General features: G+C 44.8%; 1 protein-coding gene across 3 annotated transcripts in view; it reads left to right on the top strand.

Moving 5' to 3' along the window:
* ABCA1 (ATP binding cassette subfamily A member 1) overlaps nt 1-26,960 on the top strand; it is a 156,146-nt gene that overhangs the window by 111,251 nt on the left and 17,935 nt on the right. For 2 of the 3 annotated variants that reach the window (XR_013535675.1, XM_035253552.3), the window contains exons 17-36: nt 864-1,068; nt 2,167-2,280; nt 4,413-4,584; nt 5,551-5,682; nt 6,598-6,740; nt 6,918-7,055; nt 7,758-7,978; nt 9,297-9,375; nt 10,268-10,470; nt 12,071-12,119; nt 12,307-12,420; nt 13,712-13,860; nt 15,462-15,586; nt 16,795-16,893; nt 20,478-20,667; nt 21,877-21,971; nt 23,284-23,316; nt 24,431-24,536; nt 25,718-25,792; nt 26,316-26,485. Coding sequence is in view for 2 of the 3 variants with exons in the window: in XM_035253552.3 (XP_035109443.3) it covers nt 864-1,068; nt 2,167-2,280; nt 4,413-4,584; nt 5,551-5,682; nt 6,598-6,740; nt 6,918-7,055; nt 7,758-7,978; nt 9,297-9,375; nt 10,268-10,470; nt 12,071-12,119; nt 12,307-12,420; nt 13,712-13,860; nt 15,462-15,586; nt 16,795-16,893; nt 20,478-20,667; nt 21,877-21,971; nt 23,284-23,316; nt 24,431-24,536; nt 25,718-25,792; nt 26,316-26,485 (2,612 nt within the window). In the remaining variant the exon portion in view is untranslated. Of the gene's footprint in view, nt 1-863; nt 1,069-2,166; nt 2,281-4,412; nt 4,585-5,550; nt 5,683-6,597; nt 6,741-6,917; nt 7,056-7,757; nt 7,979-9,196; nt 9,270-9,296; nt 9,376-10,267; nt 10,471-12,070; nt 12,120-12,306; nt 12,421-13,711; nt 13,861-15,461; nt 15,587-16,794; nt 16,894-20,477; nt 20,668-21,876; nt 21,972-23,283; nt 23,317-24,430; nt 24,537-25,717; nt 25,793-26,315; nt 26,486-26,960 lie in introns of all 3 variants that reach the window. The other variant, XM_035253568.3, reaches the window with a different exon arrangement.

Below are 26,960 nucleotides of genomic sequence, written 5' to 3'. Positions count from 1 at the left end.
GACTCGGACACTTCCTTCCCTTGTACAGAGCAGGGGGAAATATTGGATAGTGTGTGAGCCCCTACAAGTGCAGGTTGTCAGATGTCCCCAGGTCACTTAGAAAGAAAGCTGGCCGGGCGCGGTGGCTCAAGCCTGTAATCCCAGCACTTTGGGAGGCCGAGGCGGGTGGATCACGAGGTCAAGAGATCGAGACCATCCTGGTCAACATGGTGAAACCCCGTTTCTATAAAAATACAAAAAATTAGCTGGGCACGGTGGCGCATGCCTGTAATCCCAGCTACTCAGGAGGCTGAGGCAGGAGAATTGTCTGAACCCAGGGGGTGGAGGTTGCAGTGAGCCGACATCGCGCCATTGCACTCTAGCCTGGGTAACAAGAGAGCGAAACTTCGTCTCAAAAAAAAAAAGAAAGAAAGCTAAGAGTCACTCATAGGATGTTCCTGATGCCTCAGTCTGGGCTTCATAGGTATCAGCAGTCGCAGACGGGCTCCTTTGATCCTGAGCCATCCTTGGCTGAGCAGGGAACCTGAGAGGACTGTAGGTTTGCACACGTGTGTGGGGGGAACAGCATTGCTGAGGCCTGGGGCATCTTTGGAAACGTAAAGTTTTAAAAGTTTTATACTTTATTGTTATATACATTTCCGAAATGTTTGTTCATATTGAATGGTTACAAATGGAATCATTTTGTATGTTACGTGGTAGCCCTCTATTTCCCTAAAGGGACTCTGTAGGTAAATGCTACTTCTGCACCTTGCGATTGATCCATTTTGCAAATTCAAATTTCTCCAGGTATAATTTACACTAGAAGAGATAGAAAGATGAGAGAGACCAGGAAATGAATAAGTGACTTTGCCTGTTTCTCACAGAGCCTGCTGTCTCCCGTGGCTTTTGGGTTTGGCTGTGAGTACTTTGCCCTTTTTGAGGAGCAGGGCATTGGAGTGCAGTGGGACAACCTGTTTGAGAGTCCTGTGGAGGGAGATGGCTTCAATCTCACCACTTCGGTCTCCATGATGCTCTTTGACACCTTCCTCTATGGGGTGATGACTTGGTACATCGAGGCTGTCTTTCCAGGTACACTGCTTTGGGCATCTGTTAGGAAAATAGGACTTCTAGCTGATTTCCCAAGAGCTAGAATCTCTGTAGAGCATGGGGCTCCCTGGGAAGTGGCTTGGCCTTTAGATCGATGGCAAACAGATATCCAGGGGCAGGCAGCTGATGCTGAAAGTACAATTGTCACTATTTGTTTGGCACTTGTTTCTTGAAAACTGTGTGCCAGGCAGCATGCAAACTGTTTTATACACATTCTTTCATTTAATTCTCACAATGCTAACTCTGAGGTTGTTATTTCAATAACCAGCGGTTTTCAAATGACAGAACTGTGACTCAAAGATATTAAGTAACCAGCTGTGGTCACACAACTGTTAAGTGTTGGTACATGGAGGTGAATCCAGTTCGGTCACTCTGGGTCACTAAGCCCAGGAGAATCCTCCCAATGCTCACCCAATTCTGTATTTCTATGTCCCCGGAGAGGGTACAACTAAAAGTCGTTCTGTTTCCTGAGTACAGGTTGTTAATAATTAAATATACTAGCTCTAAGGCCTGCCCATGATTTAATTTTAGCATTCAATAAAAATTCATGTTCAATTTTTCTTTAATACTTCTTTCTTAATACTTCTTGACCAAGTCCAAGATGAACCTGACTTGGACAAACTTTCATATGAGATCAGATTCTGAGACAGCAAGATTTAACCCTTTTTGATTCACCTTCTGATCCTCCCCTAAGGAGGTATACATGAAATATTTATTACTTCTGCCTGAACTTCATTCATTGAATATGCGATTTTGCAGCATACAGATTCTGGATGCAGATTCTTGAGGCCTTAATTTACTGGCTGAAGGACCTTGGACAGCCTCCTTATTCCCTCAGTTTTCTCATCTCTAAAATGGGGATGGCACCTGCCTCATGGGTTGTTGGAGGGACTTACAGAGGTGCAGAATGTACATTGTACATAGCAGCTTTCAGCAAATGTTAGCCCCCTCTTTCCCCACATCCATTCTACTCTGTTCCTTCCCCAAAACATGTGTCAGGGAGGAAATGGACCTGGTTGGGAAATGCTCAGAATACTGGAATGGCACTGAGCTTGGCTCATACCTGTGCTTTGCTTTTAGGCCAGTATGGAATTCCCAGGCCCTGGTATTTTCCTTGCACCAAGTCCTACTGGTTTGGTGAGGAAAGTGATGAGAAGAGCCACCCTGGTTCCAGCCCAAAGAGAATGTCAGAAAGTAAGTGCTGCTGACGGCCTGCTTTTCCTTGAACCTAGTGCTGCTGCCCCTGCTGACTGTTGGGGCAAGCAATGTCTCCTGCCTTTCTAAAAGACCCTGAAACCACTGTAGGGGCAGAGAAAACACATGCACTGTCCCTTGCCGACTCCTCCCATGCCATTTGTGTCCAGTGCTGTTGACCTATTGGGGGAGTTCATGGTCTGGATCCCTGAGGGACATTTTCTTTGTTGCTTTGGCTTCTAGAAAAGTATCTTTTGATCTCTACACCTTTACTTGCCCCCTCCCAAATACACATTTCATGCTCTCCTAACTAGCTAGAAGAAAGAGGTAAAGACAAATGTGACTGTGGAACTATAGCCTTGCTGTGTGCCTTGTCACAGTGACTTGTATATGAGCCTGTGTGAGCTGAGACCAAGTGGCTACCGCAGAGCTCAGCCTATACTTTGCAATGTCATCACCCTTCATTACCCAGACCCGTAATCCTGCAGGCAGAGACATCCACAGCTCATCAAAGGCTCCGCTGTCTGGGTTCTTTGTGCTTCAAGTGGCTTCCTAAGTATTTAATAGGTCCCTTTTCTGCCAGTCTCTTCTGTGCCCATCCCCTGATTGCCTGTGGTAAAAGTGTGATGCTCCCTAGCGTAGCACACTTGCCTGCTGTTCCTAATCTTCTCCTGCATCCTCTCTATACCTAGCTCCTGTTTCAGTCACTTAGAAATGCTCACAGTTGCTAGAATATGTCATGTTCTTCCACACAGGCCTTTGTGTGTACTGTTTGCTTTGTATGTACTGCTTGTTCTCACAGGAGAACTTTCTCTCTAACTTGCCTGTCTTCTCACCTCCTCCTTTCTCTTCAAGATCTAGTTCAGGATTCCCTCCCCTGAGCAGCCCTCCTCGGATCTCAGGTAGTCAGTCACTCTCTGCCCTGAACTTCCCTGTCACGTGAAAGAAAATCTTTTTATTTTAAAACAATCATAGAACCATAAGACATAATAAAAATTACATGAGGGGATTTTCTTAAACCCTTCACCCAAACCGTTTCCCACAATGGTAGCACCATACGTAACTATAGAATAATATCAAAACCATGAAACTGACATTGGTACAAGTCACAAAGCTTCTTCAGATTTCACTAGCTTTATATGCACTCATTTGTATGTGTGTGTATTTAGTTCTGTGCAGTTTTATCATGTGTGAATTCATGTAATTACTAGCTCAATCAAGCTGCAGAAATGTCTCATTGTCACAAAGCTCCTTCAGGCTACCCCTTAATATCCACAGCCACCTCCTTCTTCCTCAGTTCCTGACACCTGTCAACCACTAACGCTTTCCTCATTTTTACAGTTTTATTATTTCCAGAACTTTACATAAATGGAACCATGCAGTAGGAATCCTTGCAATCTTGGCTTTTTTCTCTGAGCAGAATTCCCTTGAGATCTATCCTAGCTGTGTGTGTCAACAGTGCATTCCTCTTCAGTGCTGAGTAGTATTCCCTGATAGGGACATATCACAGTTCCATGACATTTTTAGGTGTGTGGCTTTTTTTGTTTTTGTTTTTGTTTTTGATTTTTTTTTTTTTTTTTTTTTGAGACAGAGTCTCCTCTGTTGCCCAGCCTGAAGTGCAGTGATGCAATCTCGGCTCACTACAACCTCTGCCTCCTGGGTTCAAGTGATTCTCCTGCCTCAGCCCCCCAAGTAGCTGGGACTACAGGCATGTGCCACCAAGCCTGGATAATTTTTTTGTATTTTTAGTAGAGATGGGGTACCACCATGTTAGCCAGGATGGTCTACATCTCCTGACCTCATGATCTGCCCACCTCTCCCTCCCAAAATACTGAGATTACAGGGTGAGCCACCACTCCCGACCAGATGTATTTATTTAAACAGCTTTCAGCAACCTGTTTTTAATTATCAAATCCTTTTCCCCAATAGACTGTGAATACTGGTTTATCATTGTATTCCCATCACCAATATCAGTGCCCAAATAAACGTTTATAGCCTCCTGCTTGCCTCTGAAACTAGGGTAGCCATGGAGAGAAGGCAGTTCTGAAAGTAAAAGCACAGTGCCCTATGTCCTCATACTCCTCTCCTCAGTGCTTTCCATGGGTTCATTCCTGTCTTCTCTCCTGTCACAGTCTGCATGGAGGAGGAACCCACCCACCTGAAGCTGGGCGTGTCCATTCAGAACCTGGTAAAAGTCTACCGAGATGGCATGAAGGTGGCTGTTGATGGCCTGGCGCTGAATTTTTATGAGGGCCAGATCACCTCCTTCCTGGGTCACAATGGAGCGGGGAAGACCACCACCATGTAAGAAGAGGGTGTGGCTCCCACAATCAGCCACAGGAGGGTTCTGCAGTAGAGCTGGAAATTTACACCTTAGGAAACCATGCTGGTCCTTTGGACGAGGGCAGGAGCACTTGAGGAGTTGCCGAGTGTGAAAACGTTTCGTAATCCTGAGTGTCTTTCCACGAGCTAGTTTGTTAGATGTTATTTCTTTAGCCTAAAACAGGCTGGGGCCTCAGATGACCTGTCCTGTGTAGTTCACAGAATTCTGCAGTGGTCTTGGAACCTGCAGCCACGAAAAGATAGATTACATATGTTGGAGGGAGTTGGTAATTCCCAGGAACTCTGTCTCCAAGAAGATGTGAGAAGCAGCTGGGCAGCTGGCTTGATTGCCTTCCCTGGGACCTCTAGGACCTTACAGTGGGTAGTGTCAGGAGGGAGCAGGGCTGTAAAGCACCAGCGTTAGCTTCGTTGCTTCCAGCGTGATTCCTCAACCATTCCAAAGGGTATATTTTGCGAGGGGGAGGGGGCAGGGTGATGTTCTTTTCCTGTTTTGTTTTAATCTTTTTTTTAAAACATAAAATTAATACATCAAGAATATTATGAGCTTTTCAGAAGGTGTTTAAAAGGCAGTCAGAAATCTTACTAACATAGAAATTATTTTTATCTTTGAATAATATGTTCTCATTTGTCCATTTTCCATGTATGTGATGTTACATACAAAATCTGTGTTTTAGTATACTTTCATTACACATTGGAAACGTCATTTAAAAAATGCTTATACTAAAATTGGCATTTCTGACACATAGGCCCACTTGTAGTTATTTACTAAAGCAAAAGATGGCTTTGCTTTGTGTGGGTCTGGTAAGGATCATTAGAAAGGAATGGGGGCAGTGGGAGGGTTGGTGTTCTCTCTGCAGCCTCAGTGGAGCATCTAGAGTTAAGGGTAGGTCAGCGCTGACTCCTCTACTTCCAAATTTTTGTCCTCAGGTCAATCCTGACCGGGTTGTTCCCCCCAACCTCCGGCACTGCCTACATCCTGGGACAAGACATTCGCTCTGAGATGAGCACCATCCGGCAGAACCTAGGGGTCTGTCCCCAGCATAACGTGCTGTTTAACATGTGAGTACCAGCAGTGTGTTAAGAATAGGTTCTTTCTGGATGTGTATGTCTTGCCATCAGGGGAGGAGTGAGACTTAAGCATTTTACTCTTGAATGTGGCAGGCTCACCTCCCTGAACACCTTCAGACCTAGTTGTTATTTGATTTTAGGAGAAATAGGAGGTGAATTGTTCGGTGGGAGAGGTGACATCAGCCCAGTCAGTAGAGGGAGGCTTGGGAAGCATTGCTTTCCATTACTGTCAAACTGGAGGGCCCTTTGGCCCATCCTCTCCCCCGCCACACTCCTTCCTGAGGCCTGGATCAGATTTCCCAGACCTGATAGTGCTTCAGGGCCCTGGTATGATGGGCCTGTCTTTGCTGCTCAAGACATTTGCTGCCTCTCAGGTTGTCCCATCAACACAGAGGCCCCCAGGGAGCCCGTGTGATGGAGCAAAGAAAGACCTAAGCTCTGCAACCTCAGGCAAGGCTTTTCCCTTGTTTCTTCCTATCCAAAGTGAACAGCTTGGGCTCATGTGCTCCCCAGGGTCCTCCCTGCTTTCTGAGCCTAAGGTCCTTTGAGGTTCAGGAGGGCTGCTCCAGGTTAAAGCTGAGCTGACTTCTTGGTGGATGTGCTGTGGGAACAGCCTGTTTAAGTCACATCCTGGGGCTCTGAAATTGAAAGTTGTAACTGCCTCATGCATGGCAGCCAGGCCTGCTGGAAATAGGTTGGAAGTGATCTATCACCTTTCACTTTGATTTCCTGGCAGCTCATGTAGTTGCTCACTGTTGTTCTACCTTGAATCTTGAAGATTATTTTTCAAAAATTGATTTTAAAAAAGGAGAGAAAAATATGCCCATTCTCTTCTGTTCTGGGCCAGGAGACACTATTCTGGGGCATCCGGTGGGGCCCAGAGTTGACCTGCCTCTCTGTCCCCAGGTTGACTGTTGAAGAACACATCTGGTTCTATGCCCGCCTGAAAGGGCTCTCAGAGAAGCACGTGAAGGCGGAGATGAAGCAGATGGCTCTGGATGTTGGTTTGCCATCAAGCAAGCTGAAAAGCAAGACAAGCCAGCTGTCAGGTGCGGCCCAGAGCTACCTTCCCTACCCCCCTCCCCTCCTCTTCCAGCTACACACACGCAGACGAAAATCAGCACTGATGGTGGGTAACAAACTTCTCTCTGGCTGTGTTCCCAGGTCCTCTGCCTTCACTCACTGTCAGGCTGGTCCTAGAGTTTGTCTTGCTCTGGTTTTTGTAGGTGGAATGCAGAGAAAGCTGTCTGTGGCCTTGGCCTTTGTTGGGGGATCCAAGGTTGTCATTCTGGATGAACCCACAGCTGGTGTGGACCCTTACTCCCGCAGGGGAATATGGGAGCTGCTGCTGAAATACCGACAAGGTGACTGATGCATATTTATACAGAGTAAATGGACGGGGGAGGGGAGGAGCTTTGGAGAAGTATGGCTGGATCCCATGGCTACTTGTCTGTTTACCGTGGGATACTCTTCTGTTATTGCAAAAGAGGTAAAGGGCATTTAGACTGAGATTACTGAGAGGAGATGCTGTGTCTTTATTCATCTTTTTGTCTCCAGCATGGTACACTATATTCATGTTAGTTGGAAGAGTGGATGCGTAAATGAATGGGATTGGAGAGGGGCAGGAAGACGATTGGGCTTTCTGGTTAGAGATCTGATGTGGTACAGTATAAGGAGCACAGACAGGCTTGGAGCCAACCCTGGTTGGCCCTGAGACATTGGGAAAGTCACAACTTGCCTCACTTTCCTTGCCTATAATAATAGTGGTGCTTACCTCATAGAAGATTAAATTAAATGAGAATGTACATTGTACAAACCACCTAGCACAATGCCTGGCTTATAGGAAGTTCTCAAATAAATGCTACTGTTCTTACTTCTGTGAGGATGTGGTACCTATATATCCAAAGCTTTGACATTTTAGGGGTCACAGCCATACAGGGTTAAAGGTGGCTTCTGAGTCTCTCAACCCTGCTTGTCCCTGCTGATATCTCTGTAGTCCCTGCCACCGTGACCAGTGAGACCCGAGAGCCTCACCTGTCCCACTTCCTTGTGTTCGTACCTGGCAGGCCGCACCATTATTCTCTCCACACACCACATGGATGAAGCGGACATCCTGGGGGACAGGATTGCCATCATCTCCCATGGGAAGCTGTGCTGTGTGGGCTCCTCCCTGTTTCTGAAGAACCAGCTGGGAACAGGCTACTACCTGACCCTGGTCAAGAAAGACGTGGAATCCTCCCTTAGTTCCTGCAGAAACAGTAGTAGCACGGTGTCGTACCTGAAAAAGGTGAGCTGCGGTCTTGGTGCTGGGTCTGGGCGGTCAGGCCTTGCTGGCTGTGAATGGCTTCCCCACCTCCACCACTTTTGCCATGTTGAAGCCACCATGTCCCTGCTCTGCTGCCTCTTTGGAATCATATCATACCTCAGGCATGGAGAGCTAAGGAGCCCTCTGTTCCCACTGTGCTGCTTCTGTTGAATCCCATTTTCCTTTTCCTGTGAGGCACAGTGAGTAATAGAGAAGGTCCTTAGAGGACATTATTGTGTCAAAGAAAAGAGACTTGTCAAGAGGTAAGAGCCTTGGCTGCAAATGACCTGCTGTTCCTGCTCATTACTTTTCAGTCTCATTGACTTTAACTTTTAAACTACAAAACAGCCAATATTTATTAGGCACTGATTTCATGCCCCAGAGATTCTGGGCATAAAAGAAAATAATGATAATAGTTATTTTTATATAGCATTGTTACCATTTACAACCTTTATTTTAAAACCTCTATCATCTCAATTAAAGTGCAGAGAAACCCTGGGAAAAAGATAACTATTTATTATCCCAGATGAGGGAAGTGAGGCTTGGAGGGATTTGGTAGCTTATTCAAGGCCACTCAGCAGGTAAATAACAGAGGTGGGACCAGACCCAGGAACTAGGTATGTTTTCCTCTGTACCGCAGCACATGCCTGAGATTTATGTGTGTGTTGAAGCCAGTGGTACCTAATGCATTTACATCCCAACCTTAAACTCCTCTCCACTTACTCAACCTTTTAATGAACCTCTTGACTCAAGTTCAGTGTGAGGACCAGCGGCATCAGGATCACTTGGGAGCTTATTAGAAATGCAGCATCTTGAGCCCAGCTCAGACCTACTGAATCAGAATCTGTGCATTTGAATAAGGTCTTTGAATGATTGAACACACATTAAAGCTTGAGAAGCACTGCACTAGACATGTAGCCAGGTGAAGGCCTCGTGGCAGCATTCATTGGCAGCCCACAGTTCTTTTGGCCACTCTGCTTCCCAACCTCTCACCCCCAGGAAGCGAGGGTGTTCACACGGCACTCACATGCCAGGCAGTGTCCTCTGAAGCCACGGCTGCCAGTTGCATGTGTCCCAGGGAAAGCTTTTTGCTTTAGTTCTCACGCAACAGAGCTTCTTGGAAGCCCACCCTGGCGAAGGTGCTAGTGGCTCTGCCTTGCTCTGTCCCTGACCCGTTCTCACCTCCTTCTTTGCCATCAGGAGGACAGTGTTTCTCAGAGCAGTTCTGATGCTGGCCTGGGCAGTGACCATGAGAGTGACACGCTGACCATCGGTAAGGACTCTGGGGTTTCTTATTCAGGTGGTGCCTGAGCTTCCCCCAGCTGGGCAGAGTGGAGGCAGAGGAGGAGAGGTGCAGAGGCTGGTGGCGCTGACTCAAGGTTTGCTGCTGGGCTGGGGCTGGGTGGCTGCGGGGGTGGGTGCAGCTTGGCGATGGGTTGGCCTAATGCTTGCTGGGGTGCCTGGGGCTTGGTCTGGGAGCTGGCAGGGCAGTGTCCCAGAGAGCTGAGATGACTGGGGTTTGGAGAATCCCTTAGGAGAGTGAACGCTAAACACCAGGGATAAGGAGCTGAGGCCCAAGCCAGTGGGGTGGGATTTGAGCCTAGTGGATAAGAAGAGTGAGAACCCAGGAGATCAGGAACAGCCTTCCAGGTTTTTCTTGGGTAGTGTGTGTGTAGGAAGCCAGTGTCACCGGAAGCATATGTAGTATAGAAGTCTTGACCCTTGCCATCTCTGCCCAGTCCTAATGGCTGGCCTTTCCCAGGAAGACTTCTGCTTCCATGAACTGTTAGATTAACCCTCTTGAGGTAAATGAGGGAGCCTCCTTTAAAAGTGTAGGGATGGGTGAAGAATCTTTTAAGAGTCCTTTACTTGAGTTTTCTATTGAGGAATTCCACAGTGTAGGTAATAGACACCAGACTTTGAGCCTCAGTTATCTATTCACCCATCCTCCCATCTTCCCATCCTCCCATCCATCCATCCATATATCCATCCATCCATCCGTCCATCCATTTATTCATCCATCCATCCATCCATCCTACACTGAATACCTACAATGTGCCTGGCTTTGGTGATACAAAGGTGAATAAGACATAGTCCTTTCCTTTGCCCCCAACCCTCAGACCAGAGATGAACATGTGGAATGACTAAAACACCTCGATCAGGTGTGGTGTATGAGCAGCAGACATCTGAGGAGAGGGTGGGGGATGGCCAGCCCTCCCTCTGGAGCCCCTCCGAGTTGACTGAGACGTCTTTGTACTTTGGTCCCCACAGATGTCTCTGCTATCTCCAACCTCATCAGGAAGCATGTGTCTGAAGCCCGGCTGGTGGAAGACATAGGGCATGAGCTGACCTACGTGCTGCCATATGAAGCTGCTAAGGAGGGGGCCTTTGTGGAACTCTTTCATGAGATTGATGACCGGCTCTCAGACCTGGGCATTTCTAGTTATGGCATCTCAGAGACGACCCTGGAAGAAGTAAGTTAAGTGGCTGAGTGTCGGAATATATAGCTAGGCCAAATGTTCTAAAGCCAGACAAGTAGCCTGCATTGGGAGCGGGATTATCAGGGAGTTAGTCATTGAGTTTTTAGGTTATTGACATCTGAGTAATGTTGGCCCCAGTTAGCCATTTAAGATGGTAGTGGGAGAGAGCAGGAAAGAAATATTTTTCTCTTTACCACAGTACATGCCTGAGATTTATTTGTGTATTGATACTGGTGGTACCTAATGCATTTACATCACAACCTTAAACTCCTATCCACTTATTTACCTTTTAATGAGCCTCTTCACTCAAGTGCAGTATGAGGACCAGCGTCATCAGGATCACTTGGGAACTTGTTAGAAATGCAGCAACTTGAGCCCAGCTCAGACCTACTGAGTCAGAATAAGAAGCAATTCCCTGGTGTGACTGTGTCATAGCCAGGTATCAACTGAATTCTCATACATAGGAAATGACCAACATTTATGGATGGATAGTCTACTTATGTCAGTTGCTGAGCTTGTTTTTTTTTTTTTCATTTAATTTTCATTAAAAGATGGAAAAATGAACACTCAGGAATGCTGATATGGGATTCAGAATCAGGGGTTTGGGGCTTCAAAGCCCGTGCTCTTTATCCGTGTAAATGCTTCCCCTTAGAGATACAACACCAGAGACCTTGAGGGCTGAAGGGGATATAAAAGCTGTCTGGCTTAGTGTCGCCAAGCTTGACAGTTCAGCACAATCACCTGGGGATATTACTAAAGATAAACATTCTGAGGCTTGGCTTCAGGGCCTGTGAATCAGAATTTCTGAAGGTAAGGCCTTGAAGTCTGTATTCCATTGCATGCTTTGAACGCAGTGGTCTATAGACTAGAGTTTAGAAATGACTGCTCTCATTCAGATTCTCCTCTAATGTTGAATCTATGCCATTATATTTCTAGCGATCTATTTCCTCCTGCTCATTCTATCTTGGATAACTTATCATAGTGCTAGTCTACTCAAAGATGTAGAGCCACACTAAATGAAAGAAGTCACTTGACTCATTCCCTCATTCCCTGTAGGCTCAGAACAAATTTCTTTGCAGCATCCTACTGTCATAGCTTTTTTTTCCCTTTGAGATGGAGTTTCACTCTTGTAGCCCAGAGAGTACAATGGCATGATCTCAGCTCACTGCAACCTCCACCTTCCGAGTTCGGGTGATTCTCCTTTCTCAGCCTCCTGGGTAGCTGGGATTATAGGCATGTGCCACCATGCCTGGCTAATTTTGTATTTTCAGTAGAGATGGGGTTTCTCCATTTTGGTCAGGCTGGTCTTGAACTCCTGACCTTAGATGATCCCCCTACCTTGGCCTCCCAGAGTGCTGTGATTACAGCATGAGCCACTGCACCTGGCCGTAGCTTTGTCTAGATTGATAACTGTCACCACTCAGGAAATGTTTTCTGGCAAACATGGCTTCTCTCCCAAGTGACTCTGACAAAGTGTTATTAAGATATGTCTTAAGGGGCTAACATGCCACTCAATAATGTAATAATCATGACCATGCTGACTACTCTCATAATGTTGGTGCTTATAATGTTTTCACCTGCTCTCATTTTTCAGATATTCCTCAAGGTGGCCGAAGAGAGTGGGGTGGATGCTGAGACCTCAGGTAACTGCCTTGATGGCACACTTAAGATAGTGCCTCCTCAGGCTTTCTCAGTGCGTCAGTATTGTACCTTTCCCTTTGAATTGTTCTATTGCATTCTCATTTGTAGAGAGTAGATTTGCTACAAAGGGGGAAGGTTTGTTTTGTAGTAAATAAAATAAACGATGGGATTCTTTCCTTGTGCCTTCAGATGGTACCCTGCCAGCAAGACGAAACAGGCGGGCCTTCGGGGACAAGCAGAGCTGTCTGCGCCCGTTCACTGAAGACGATGCTGTTGATCCAAATGATTCTGACATAGATCCAGGTCTGTTTGGGAAAGATCCACCATGTTCCACTGTTGGACTGTGAATTTCTCTTTCATGCTCTCAGCTGTTTCCTTTGGATGGCCTTTAGCCAAGGTGATAGATCACTACAGAGTCCAAAGAGACGTGAGAAAATGATAAAAGCCACTTATTCTTTGCAACATGATGCTGTGGTCAAACCTAAAAACCCCATCTATATCACTTCTTTTAAAGACGTAAAGATGGTGCCTCAATCCTAGGAATTCATGTATTTATTATCTTTTCTGCAGGGTCCCAAATTCTTTTGTGTATTAGGTGCTTAATTGTTGAACAAATATTCAATCAAGTAGATGAATGATTTTGAAAGAGTCAGAAAGGGGAATTTGCCATTAGAGTTAATTGTACCCTGACTTAGATATTTTGAGGCTGGACACGGTGGTTCATGCATGTAATCTCAGCGCTTTGAGAGGCCAAGGCAGGTGAATCACCTGAGGTCAGTAGTTTGAGACCAGCTTAACCAACATAGTGAAACCCCTGTCTCTACTAAATACAAGAAATTAGCCAGATATGGTGGCACAGACCTGTAAATCCCACCTACTCTGGAGGCCAAGGCAGGAGAATTACTTGAATTTGGGAGGCGGAGGTTACAGTGAGCCAAGATTGCCCCATTACACACTAGCCTGGGCAACAAGAGTGAAACTTCCATCTCAAAAAAAAAAAAGAAAAAGACTTAGCTATCTTGGATGAGTGTGTCCTTGTGTGTTTCACTGAGATGGAGAGTAGAGAGAGGACACCAAACAAATATTGTTAAGATGTAAAAGCACATCAGTTAGAGATCATTACTTTAGGACAAGAATTTCTAGAAAATTTTTAGGAACAAAAAACTTTCCAGTTCTCTCACCCCTGCTCACAAGAGTGTGTGGCTCTTACATTAGACATAACTGTCTAACTTCATAGTACCAGTGCATTTCAAATGTGTTCACGTTTTACCAAAATATAACAGGTGAGAAGCTAACTGCCACTGTGTTGTCAAATATGTCAAGCTATGTACATACCTGTTTCACAGAATATTCTATAAGAAATTGATGACTTGGTACGTCCGAGCGGCCGGCTGTAACACCCGATTATGCATGAACACATTTTTTCTGTTGTCTCAAGACACTTTTGTTTTCTGTACTTATCAGACAAGGACTGAAAGGCAGAGACTGCCACTGTTAGACATTTTGAGTCATAACTTTTCCTTGGACATAGCTTTGTCATGAAAGCCCTTTACTTTCAAGATAGTAGGTGACCTTCAGTGTTGGCTTCTTGCAGAATCCAGAGAGACAGACTTGCTCAGTGGGATGGATGGCAAAGGCTCCTACCAGGTGAAGGGCTGGAAACTCACACAGCAACAGTTTGTAGCCCTTTTGTGGAAGAGACTGCTAATTGCCAGACGGAGTCGGAAAGGATTTTTTGCTCAGGTGAGATGTGCTGTTTTGGCCAGAGACTCTGGCTTCATGGGTGGGCTGCAGGCTCTGTGACCAGTGAAAGCAGGATAGCATTCTGGTCAAGATATGGATGCCAGAGCCAGATTTATTTGTATTTTAATCATAGTTCTATTCCTTGCCAGTTGTGTATCTGCTGGCAAGTACTTCTCTATGCCTCAGTCTCCTCCTCTGTAAAATGGGGATAGTAATACTACCTGCGATACAGGCTTGTTACAAAAATAAAAATGAGTAAGTACTTAGAATGGAGTCTGATGTGAGTAAGTGCTTAGTTTTGTGTGTGTATATGTTATTTTTATTTTGGAGGAGAACATAAAGAGGACAAAGTGTAGAAAAACTGGTTGAGTGTATTCAGCTGTCATAACACGAGGCGTTATGCCCAGATGCACTTGACCTGTGAACTTATTAGAAACATGATTGTTCTCTAAGTTGATGTTTAATTCAAACTGAAAGAAAAGATAGAGAGGTCAAAATATAGTTGGCCAACAAAGAAGACTCATTATACTATTATCTACATGTCAGTATTTTCATGCTAACTTGCCTAGTTAGAAGGGTTAAATTTTTTCACTGTATAAAATCAAGAAATGTACAGAAAAGTTCTGCCGAGAGTCTCCCATGCTGATGATGTAGGTACTGTTAAGAGCAGGAGTTGGGAGCATACAGAGCTGGAGTTGGATCCTGACTTGCTACTTTTTGGCTGTATGACCTTGGGCAAGATGCTTAGTCTCTCTGATCCTCAGTTACCTTTGTTGATAATGATCATTGATAGCACAACCATAAATAATGACAACATAGAGATAATTCTCACTCTAGTACTGGTAGTACAGAATTATTCACTGTGTTAATTTTATACATTGAAATCACAGAACATTAGAGTCAGGGGCATTATTTGACTCATTAAGGTTATAAGGGATACATTTCTCAGCAATAAATGGAAAGTATGCCCAAGTCATTTTTTTTTATTCAGAAAAGATATGGTAGAAAATCTTAGGAGGCTGAAGAAGGATTTGGATATTTATTCTTAGTGATTCTGGTTGTCCGTGATTGAACCCATTGCTGTAGAGTTGGTTTATTACAGTGGAGGATTTGAATAGGGCATGTGTTCTCAGACCTCAGATTGAAATGAGAAGACTGAGGCAGGAGAGGAGAGGACTTCACATGGGTGCACTTGTGTTAGAGACAGAACCAGGACTCAGGACTTCTGGCTCCTGGTCCTGGGTTCATGGCCCAGTGTGGTCTTTCTCAGTCTTCAGGAGGAAGAAGGGCAGGACCCAGTGTTCTGAGTCATGCTGAATGTGATCACTGTTTACTTGTGAACTTCTCGGCTTAGTGCCTCTGCCAGGTGGCCGTAGTCACTGGCCTCATGCTGCCAGGGAAAAGGTTAGTTTTCAGGCTCCATTGCTTCCCAGCTGCCAAGAATGCCTTGGTGCAGTGCAGTCATGGGCCTTGTACTCCTTGTTGCCCTGCTGGTTGGTTGGGGAGGCTGGCTGGACTCGCGGGGATTTGCCCGTTGGCCTTGTTTCTAACACTTGCCATTTTCCTGCCGTCTCCCTGCCCCCTCCGCTGCCTGGGTAAAGATTGTCTTGCCAGCTGTGTTTGTCTGCATTGCCCTTGTGTTCAGCCTGATCGTGCCACCCTTTGGGAAGTACCCCAGCCTGGAACTTCAGCCCTGGATGTACAATGAACAGTACACTTTTGTCAGGTATGTGTTTGTCTTCTGTGTCCCAGGAGTGGGGAAGATTCAAGCAGACCAGAGATGTTTACAAGGGCCAAGGGAATGGACTTAAGAATTACACAGTGGAATGGATTTTACTGCTATGCATCAGGCCCCTGTATAAGCTAATACTGCATGCATAGAACTACAATGAACTAACCCTGAAGTAATAAATAGGCCGGTCTTCTGTTGAGCCTTTCAGCCTCTCTCCTCTTTATCCTTCTGTTCTCAGAAGCAGCCACATATGTTTTAGATAAAATAATCTACCCTTCCCAAAATTCATGATTAAGTTATAAAATATTCGGATTTGGAATATTTTATATTCCAAATATAAAATATTTATATTTGTGTGTTTTAATTCTGTAATTGAGTCCCAGGGCACACTGTCAAAGCATAGAACCTCCAGAGACTTGTTTTCTGCAAAGTATAATTTATGTAATTATTTATTCTATTTGGGATGTTAGTTAGTGTTTGTTTTTTAGGCAAAAATATCCTCTACTCCATAACATTACACTACATCCAAGAAAAGGACAAAGGGTTTTTCCGGGCCTTAATTAGCAGGAGCTTTCTTCAGTCCCGAAGGATTTGTAGACCTGTAGATGGGGGAAGTGTATCAGTGATACAAAAGGGAAGCATTACAAATATATATATATATGAATTGGCCTGTTTTTCTCTAAGCCCATGTTTTCTTCTTACATAGTTCAGGTTTACTTTATTCTCTCCTTCCCAGCGGCTGACCCTGTATTGCCCATAGTTGTAGAACATAGCATGTGTTTGTGACCTATGCCTGTTATTTTTGTGCTTTTTAGTTGTGCTTGCAAAGAGTACAGTTCTCTTGCCCTTTCTTGGAAAATCCTGCTTGTCTGTGCCAAAGGGATAATTGTAAAAGCACTTTTGAAATACTTAATGAGTGGCTTTACTTCAAATTAAAAAAAAATATGATATGTGTGTACGCATAGGCGCCTTTATACACATAGCCCATTTATACAAGCTCTACCTTGGACTGCTTTACGGCACCTTGATGCCGAATATAGGGCCAGAGTCTCCTGGGTGGTTTCTGTGTTTTGCTCATTTCTGTTTTTAGAGCCTATCTTGTAGAAATGCTTCCTAAAATGTTTAATTTATAAAATCATTTTAAACTCCTGATTACTGGTTTTAATGACTTGCTAAGCTGGCTGCCTCTCACGTACCCACAGCAACGATGCTCCTGAAGACATGGGCACCCTGGAACTCTTAAATGCCCTCACGAAAGACCCTGGCTTCGGAACCCGCTGTATGGAAGGAAACCCAATCCCGTGAGTGTCACTATAGCCATAAACTGGCTTCTTGTGCTGGTCACCTGGTTTAATTTCAACCATGCTGCATTTATCAGCTGCATGTCACATTGTGACCACCAGCATTTGCCCTTCGAATCATTATCATTATTATGTTTTAATTACAAAAAGCCAATGTAGTAACCTAACCAAATTATCTAGGAACAAATGTTTGGAGAGTCTTCTAACACCATGCAGAGCACATCATTGTGGACATTTGTTTACTGATTTAGAACATTAATATTTAATTTAAATAGCACTTTACACTTACTGATCCAATACTTTTCCTTCCTTTCTCTCCCAGCCACTGTACTTAAGTGCTTTAATAGGCTGACATTATATACAATTTTCAGCTTTTGTTTATCAGCTTCTTCACTTTTATAATCTGGCATGGTGGTATATGATGAATTTTTATAAAAATGGACACTTTCTCCTTTTCTTTCCTTTCCTTTTTTTTTTCTCCCCCCTGAGTTGGAGTCTCACCCTGTCACCCAGGCTGGAGTGAAATGGGGCACAATCTCGGCTCTCTGCAACCTCCACCTCCCAGGTTCAAGTGATTCTCCTGCCTCAGCCTCCCAAATAGCTGAGATTACAGGCATGTGCTACTACACCCGGCTAATTTTTTTTGTATCTTCAGTAGAGACAGGGTTTCATCATGTTGGCCAGGCTGGCCTCGAACTCCGGACCTTGTGATCCGCCCACCTCGGCCTCCCAAAGTACTGGGATTACAGGCGTGAGCCACTGCACCCAGCCTCTTCTTTTTAAATTGTGTATTTGTATTGTACTTTCCTTCAAAACCCCTTTTGAAATGTAGGCAGTGGATAAATCCAGCAAAGCATCCATATGACTCTTAAGTGTGTGTAGGGGATGGGAGGTCACCAGATCACTGTGAGTAAGGATGGTGGGGAGGTGAGGATCTTATGAGGTGGAGCTCAAGGCTGGTAGAGGTGGTTAGTGTTTCCAAACTTAGGCAGAATCTCAGCTGAGGTCATGAAACAACAGTGATCTCTGAGGAATTATGGCAAGTTGGGAAGGTGCTGGAGAATTGGAGAGAGGGGCAAATTCAAGTGTTCATGGGAAGATGGCTGTCTGCACACCACAGAGCGGTATTTATGATACCTGTTTATACTAGGTTCTAGAGCAGATTTCTAAATGGATAGCTGCTGCGAGCTTGTTTGTTCTTAATTAGTATTGGATAGTTACTAAATATTTGTTAGTACTTAGTAGTTAGTACGTAATGGGTGGTAAACCTTGGCAGCCGATATTGTATAACCAGATGACAAAGATGGAGAAGGACAAAGATATGACTTACCTGGATTTCATGGTACCTTTGATTTTTCCACATGAAGGTTGTGTAGATAAGATAGAGCATGAGATGAAATGAAATGATAATATAGTCATCTCGATTCATCACTGGCCAGCTGAACCATATGAACTTATGATTGATGCCAGCCTAGGAAGGCTCTGTAGGAGCCAGAACTGGGCTGAGAGCCCATAGAGACAAAAGAGGCATGGCCCTGACATCAGAGGGTTCAGACATTATGTCTGAGACCCACCTACAGTCTGTCGGAGGTGGCCGGAAGGAAGGGCCTTTACCCTGGCAACTCTTACTGAAATTCAAACTTTAGGTTTTGCAAAAAATGGTAGAACTGAAGGAAATTTGACAGGAGCCTGTCTCAGCAGTATTTAAATTTGTCTCAGCCAGTCCTCTTTTGAATGTTCAGGGTGTGAGCTTCAGGAGGGCAATGTGTCTGTCTTTTCCAGTAAGCTCAGGTGCTTTAAGGAGACAATTAGAGATCAATCTGAAAAACTGTTCATTTGAATGTTTAATACATAAGAAAACAATAAGAAATAGTTAAATATATGTATGATTTTTTTTTTTGAGGTGGAGTCTTGCTCTGTCGCCCTGGCTGGAGTGCAGTGGTGCAATCTTGGCTCACTCACTGCCACTTCTGCCTCCTGAATTCAAGCATTTCCCCTGCCTCAGCCTCCCAAGTAGCTCAGATTACAAGCATGCACCACCACACCAGCTAATTTTTGTATTTTTAGTAGTCCTCTGTGTCCCCCAGGGGCAGGGGCGGGGTTTCACCATGTTGGCCAGGATGGTCTTGAACTCCTGACCTCAAGTGATCCACCCACCTTGGTCCCCCAAAGTTCTGGGATTACAGGCATGAGCCACCATGCCTGACAATTATATTTAATATTTAATAATAAGGAAATAATGATGGTAGCTTTACTTTAAATTGTGGAATTTTGAAACTGGGAGGGAACTGGAAGTGACTTGTTGAATCAAGTCATTTTAAACTTTTATTTTACCAGTGGGAAAAATAAGCCCCCAAAAGACACCTGCTGATGTCCTACAGTAATTCAGGGCTGGAGACAAGGTTAAAGGCTTTGCGTCTTTCCTCCAGGGAATATTTGCAGACAACCTAGGTCTTTGTGTACGGAGCACCCCCACACCAATTCTCTACTCATTTGAGAAGATAAATTGGATGTTGCCACTCTCCATTTGTCAGCACATTGAGCGTAAGATCCAGATTATTTCCCAGGCCTCTGTCATCTGCCCCTCCCCTCCTCATTTATCATTACTCTTCTTCATAGCTTATCCTATTGCAGCCATGCTGTCTTCCTGTTACTCCTCAAAAAGAGAAACGCATTTCTTCCCAGGGCCTTTGTACCTGCTCTTGCCATTGCTCTTGCTCAGAATGTTCTTTTCGCCAAATTTTTGCCCAGCTTGTTCTCCATTGTTGTTTATGTTTTGGCTGAAATATCTTCTCTGCAATAGGTCCATTCTCCCCAGTTGCTGTCCTTTTATTTTGCTTTATTTTTGGCCATCTAAGATTGTCTTTTTTTTTTTAAGATGGAGTTTCGCTCTTGTTACCCAGGCTGGAGTGCAATGGTGCCATCTCGGCTCATGGCAACCTCCGCCTCCTGGGTTCAGGCAATTCTCCTGCCTCAGCCTCCTGAGTAGCTGGGATTACAGGCCCATACCACCATGCCCAACTAATTATTATTATTTTTTTTGTATTTTTAGTAGAGACGGGGGTTCACCATGTTGACCAGGATGGTCTTGATCTCTTGACCTCGTGATCCACCCGCCTTGGACTCCCAGTGTGCTGGGATTACAGGCGTGAGCCACCGCGCCTGGCGCCTAAGATTGTCTTAATAGTTCACTTGTTGTTCCATTCCTCCATGGGCATACACCTCTATGAAGGCAGGTGTTTTCACTTTAGACCCTCAAATAGACCAGACAGCATCTGGCAAGTAGTAGATGCTCTGTGAAGATTTGTTGTATGAGAAAATGGTTGACTGATTGGATTGAACTGAGCTCAGTATATAAACATTTAGGGCCTCTTTGCGTTCTATTTCACTTATGTATAAAATGATGTCACAGTGTACAAGGCTGTTGTGGGATCAAGCAATCAAATGAGATCTTGCGTGTCTTTTCCAAATGGTGAGGGAATAGATTCATGTTTGTGGTTGTTATGAAATGTTCCTGTGCTCTTGAGGCAACAGAAAGGCCAGGCCCTCTCAGGTAATCCTACCTTGCTGTCTTCCCTTTGCAGACACATGCCCTGCCTGGTAGGGGAGGAAGAGTGGACCACCGCACCGGTTCCCCAGACCATCACGGACCTCTTCCAGAAGGGGAACTGGACGATGCAGAACCCTTCACCCACGTGCCAGTGTAGCAGTGACAAAATCAAGAAGATGCTGCCCGTGTGTCCCCCAGGGGCAGGGGGGCTGCCTCCTCCACAGGTGAGTGCTTTCAGGGTGCGACTGAGCAGATGGGATACAGGGTAGGCTGGTAGCTTCCACCTGGAAGCAGGAACGAGTGAGATATAATGTCGGGAGGGTCTGCTTCAGTCTGTAACTTGCTTCTGGTCATAGGAAAAAGCATGTGAATTTTGAGTGGAAAGGGTTGGGACCACATTGTGCCCACGCCTGTCCCACAGTAAAAAAGGACTGTGACAGGCCTGGTTTCCAATCTTGGCTCTGTAACAAATGAGCTGGTAGCCTTTGATGGGCCTCTTTCACTCCCTGGGCCTGTTTCTTCACCTGAGTTAGGGAGGCTGGACCAGAAAACTCCCGTGGACCTTGTCAACTCTGGCATTCTTGGAGACTCTATTTGGGAAGGAGTCTGGAACTTTTTCTTTTTCTGAGAATTTCAGGAAGAGGAGTGCTTTGATAACTCTCTGCTATTTTATCAGCATCCAAATTGCAGGGTGAGGACAAGCAGTTCTAAATAAATACAAGAACTGAAAGAAATCTTGGTTACCACTCTTTAAAATAACAGCTAGGCCAGGTGCAAGGTGGCTCCCTCCTGTAATCCCAGTATTTGGGGAGACTGAGGCAGATGAATCATCTGAGATCAGGAGTTCAAAATCAGCATGGCCAATGTGGCAAAACTCTGTCTGTATTAAACATACAAAGATTAGTCAAGCAGGGTGGCACGTACCTGTAATCCCAGTTACTTAGGAGGCTGAGGCAGGAGAATCACTTGAATCTGTGAGGTGGAGGTGGCTGTGAGCTAAAATTGCCGCACTGCACTCCAACCTGGGCAACATAGTGAGACTCTGTCTCAAAAAATAATAATATAGTATAATATAATACAATATAATAAAATAATCTAGTCATCAGTATAAAAGTGAGCAAAAGATTCATTAGGCATAGTTAAGGATGGTGCTTCCTAAAAATCTCTTGACTCCAAAGAATCTCATTTCAATGTTTATTGTTGAGATGTTCAAAATACATTTTTGGGAAAGGCCTTGGCTTAATGTAAGTGAATTACCAGTGCCGAGGGCGGGATGGACCAGGTCGTGTTGCTGGTTGGCTGAGGGCAGTGTCTGGGGCCTGTAGTCAGGGTTCCGGTCACACTGTGGACATGATCACCATTGTCCTTGATTTGCTTTCTGTTTCAATTCTTGTCTATAAAGACCAATATGCTTGGTTTTCATGTGATGACAGAGAAAGCAAAACACCGCAGACATCCTTCAGGACCTGACGGGAAGAAACATTTCAGATTATCTGGTGAAGACGTATGTGCAGATCATAGCCAAAAGGTGACTTTCTACTAAACTTGGCCCCTGCCTTATTATGACTAATTAGAGGAATTAAAGACCTACAAATAACAGACTGTGACAGTGGGGGAGATGCCAGATTATGGACTGATTCTGTCCATTGGAAGTTTAGGATATTATTCCAAACTAGAAAAGGTGGCAAGCGGACTGTGAACATTCAGTTGTCAGCTTCAAGTCTGAGGCAGCCAGGTCGAGAGTGAAAATAGATACAGATTCAAAGTCAAATTCTGCCACTCAGTAGCTACTTGACCAGGTAACTGGTTATCCTTTTAAAACCTTAATTTATCTAAATTGTGATATTAATGTTGCTCTTATAAGTTTGTCATGAGGACCGAATTAAATGATATATGTAGAACGCCTTGGTTACTCTCTGATGGGGGACTCCGTGATAATGTGTAGTCTCATGGAGGAAGCTCTGGGAAGGTTTAGCAGCCTGCCTTGGCTGTGGAGCCGTGGGAGAGCCTTCTAGCTTCCCAGGACATGGCAACCTAGTATTGAATGCTTAGCTCAGCATGTTTGTTCTGGTGTCCTTCCCATCTACTTGGTCAGTTGGGGTCTTTCACTTAGGAGTTTCTCAGTGACTTTAAACAGCACAGACATGCAGTAATGATAGTGACCACGAGTTTCCAAGAAAGAAGTATAACTTCTCCAGATGTCATCCACATTGAAATATTACTGTTAAATGAAAAAGCTTCTAGGCCGGGCACAGTGGCTCACGCCTGTAACCCCAGCACTTTGGGAGGCTGAGGCAGGTAGATCACTTGAGGTCAGGAGTTCGAGACCAGCCTGGCCAACATGGTGAAACTCCATCTCTACTAAAAATACAAAATAAGACGGGCATGGTGGCATGTGTCTGTAATCCCAGCGACTTGGGAGGCTGAGGCAGGAGAATTGCTTGAACCTGGGAGGCAGAGGTTGCAGTGAGCTGAGGTTGCACTATTGCAGTCCAGCTTGGATAACAAGAAGGAAACTTCGTCTCCTCCCAGAAAAATAAGGAGAAGAAAAATCTTCTACTTTGGTCACATCTTGGTCTATAAGGCAGTTTGTAAATTGGTTTAACCCAAGGCATGATTCTGATGGAAGTAATGGGGTTTCTAAGATAGAGAGAAGACTGCAAGAGGCCTGAGCACAGGCTGCTTTTCTCTGGCACAACCCTGCAAGGCCAGCCTGATTCTGGGGTTACTTCTGTCCCTCCCATGTATCCCCAGGTAGATACTTACTCCTTTTGCAGCGTCAGGAACACGATTAGTGCTCTCTTTGAACTGATTTTTGGTTTCTTTGTCTCTGTCTGCAGCTTAAAGAACAAGATTTGGGTGAATGAGTTTCGGTAAGTTGCTCTCTCTCTGGCACCTTTAGCTCAGGAGGAGGATGGTACTGTAGATGTCTTGCATTGAAGACAGCCTTGGAGATTGTCACTCACACACTTGTGGTGCCCTCCATCTTGAGGAGGACAAAAGCCCTGTGAACACATGGTACACACAGCAACACAGACAGATTTAGATTAGGCTTGCTTTATAGAGTTTCCGACTAGAGCATTGTGGCTCAGTGCCCAGCGGCCCCTCTAGAGGCCTCTGAAATATTTGATGGACTGATTTCCTTGAGGAGAATCAGAAATCTCCTGCAGGTCTCTTGGGATTTCAAGTAAGTAGTGTTGTCAGGGAAATGCCTACTTGCACTTTTCCCCCAAACCAGAATCCCAAGGCTTCTTAAGGACTCAGAGACAATTTGTAGCCATTTAGTAGGGGACTAAGTAGGTCTTGGAGGGAGTAAGAAGTGCCAAAACCATCTGATTTGCAGTGTATTTCAACCCATTTGTCCATCTGGGTTTTGAAGGAACAGGTAGGACTGGGGACGGAAGAATTCTTGAAGCCAGTTTGTACATCGTAGAAAATGAGATAGCTGATGTGGCTGCCTCAAAGGTTTCTTATTACTGATTTCCACCTTTTCTCTCTGCCTTTTCCCCAAGGGCCAGAACTCCTGGATCTCTGGGCAGAGCAGACACAGGCCCCATGTAATAGCCCTCATGCTAGAAAGGAGCCAAGGCCTGTGGATATATAAGTCCACTGTAACCTATTCTGGACAGCGCAGGATTTCCACTCCCCGACTCCCCATCTGCTTGCCTCCAGACCCACATTCACGCCCAAGCCGCTGGGTCAGAGCAGCATCTATGAGATGAATCACCATTCTTTCCTCGATGTCTCAACTATCTAACTGTGTGTGTAATCAGGCCAGGTCCTCCCTCCGGGGCAGAAACCATGGGAGTTAAGAGATTGCCAAATTCATTAGGGGAGGCTGACATGTAACCTCTCTGAGGCAAAATTCAGCCCTCCTTTCAATAGGATTTTGCTTCAGAGAACCTTGTACACACTCGCACTGAGTCTGCTGCTGAGTGCTACTGCGTACCCCACTGTCTGGGTTTTAATGTCAAGCTGTTCTTTTAGGTATGGCGGGTTTTCCCTGGGTGTCAGTAATTCTCATGCACTTCCTCCGAGTGGAGAAGTTAATGATGCCATCAAACAAATGAAGAAACACCTGAAGCTGGCCAAGGTACAGTATCTGTCATGAGACATATCAGAAAAATGGGTGTGTAGCTGCTGGGACGTAGGAGTAGTTAGCAGGTTAAACTGATCACCTGGTGGCTCATTGTTCTGAATATGTTGGAATACAGAGCCTTTGTTGGCATTTAGTGATTTGAGCCAGACAAAACTGAACTACTTAGTTGTGCATTTAAAAGTGTAGGTCAAAAACAAATCCAGAGGCCAAGTGTGGTGGTTCATGCCTGTAATCCCAGCACTTTGGGAGGCCAAAGCAAGTGGATCACTTGAGGTCAGGAGTTAGAGACCAGCCTGACCAACATGGTGAAACCCTGACTCTACTAAAAGTAAAAAAGCATTAGCCAGGCTTGGTGGCACATACCTGTAATCCCAGATACTTGGGTGCCAAAGCAGGAGAATTGCTTGAACCTGGGAGGCAGAGATTGCAGTGAGCCGAGATCGCACTATTGCACTTCAGTCTGGGCAAGAAGAGCGAAACCCTGTCTCAAAAAAAAAAAAAATTTACCTGCAAACCCAGAGATTTAAAAGCTCTCAGAACAACTAAGTTTACAAATTTGGCCAGTTGGTAAACAAACTGGGTTTCAAACATACTTTGCTGAAACAATCACTGACTAAATAGGAAAAGGATCATTTTCTTTTTGAAGCTGGCAGGCTGGTCTGCAGAACCTGATAAGTACTCACTTCATTTCTCTGTGTCTCAAGTTTTCCATTTTTAAGTGAGAATCAAGGGGCTCTGATAACATAGACCCTAGGATTGTGGATAGCAGTGATAGCCCTAAAGTCTGCAGCTCTGCTTTTGAGTGATGGGCCCATGTAGCTGGTGCATCGTAGGCAGAGCATGTTCTGGCTCTTCAGTTGAGGGCAGTGGAGCACTTTGAGGAATCCTCATCCCACTGTGATAACTAGACATGAAAAGTCTGGGACTTTGCATCCCAGAATTTCTCTGTGATTCCTTTAGACTTGTGGCATTATGGCAGCATCACTGCTGTAGATTTCTGATCACTTGGTTCTTAGGAGCCATTTACTTAATGGCTTCACATTTCATTTTGGTGAACAAGGTGGTAGTGGAATTGCTCTTCACAGGGCCATCCTGTTGTCCACAGATTCCAGGTTGACTGTTGTCCCTTATCAATGTGAACAGTCACAACTGAGGCAGGTTTCTGTTGTTTACAGGACAGTTCTGCAGATCGATTTCTCAACAGCCTGGGAAGGTTTATGACAGGACTGGACACCAAAAATAACGTCAAGGTAAATCACTGTCTTTGTTCTAGTAGCTTTTTGATGAACAATGATCTTTATGTTTCCTGGAGTACTTTCAACTCATGGTAAAGTTGGCAGGAGCATTCATAACAGAAGGAGCTTTACCCACTGATAACTTTACCAGTGAGGCAGTATAGTATAATGAAGTGATTCAGAGAATTTGCTTTGTCCAGACATACCAGGTAACCTTAACTAAGTTACTTAACCTGTCTAAGCCTCAGTTACCTCATCTGTGAAATGGAGACAGTAATCTTGGCTGTCTTCAAACTGTTGTGAGAATTCGACAAGTTAAAGGTATAAGGTCCTCACCACAGTGCCTGCTCACATTGTTAGTGGTCATTATGTCCTGTACACTATGATTATTTCACCATGTTCTTGGATAATAGTGTTTTGCCTTGGTACATGACTAGAATTTCTTTCTGAGGTTTATGTGCATGGTTCGTGTGTGTGCATCAGCCTACAGGAACAGGGTTTGAGAGTATTACCTGATACCGGGTGTGCTTTCTTTCAGGTGTGGTTCAATAACAAGGGTTGGCATGCAATCAGCTCTTTCCTGAATGTCATCAACAATGCTATTCTCCGGGCCAACCTGCAAAAGGGAGAGAATCCTAGCCATTATGGGATTACTGCTTTCAATCATCCCCTGAATCTCACCAAGCAGCAGCTCTCAGAGGTGGCTCTGTAAGTGCAGCTGGGTCCGAATGGATGGAGTGGGGCAAGGAGAGGGTCATGGAGGAGGGGAGAAAAAGATGAAGCTCATTGTAAGGGAGCAGCTGCAGAGACCGTTACATGGTAATAAAGCTGGGTTGATCCAGGGTCTGGGCAGAAGTGATAAGTTTACAAAGAGGCTGGTTGGGCTTCTTGAACTGCAGAAGGGAAATGCCACTGATACATAAAAATGACAACATTTAGTGAATTCATATAAAGCGAGTTCAAAAATCGTTGAATTATAAAATATTTATAAATAATTATAAAATAAATTAGTTCGATTTGTTTTTAAACTTGGTGACATACGTTTTTATATGCTTGTATCTTTAATTGTTAAGCTGTGTGTGTGTGTAAAATCTAAAGCCACATGAGCTAGTTTAAAGTATGCAGCCTTTGGAGTCATACAGATCTGGGTTTGAATCTGGTCTCTCAACTTTCTAGATGTATG

The sequence above is a fragment of the Callithrix jacchus genome, chromosome 1, assembly GCF_049354715.1.
Source record: "Callithrix jacchus isolate 240 chromosome 1, calJac240_pri, whole genome shotgun sequence".
NCBI lineage: Eukaryota > Metazoa > Chordata > Mammalia > Primates > Cebidae > Callithrix > Callithrix jacchus.
This window is presented reverse-complemented; position numbering and strand designations above follow the sequence as displayed.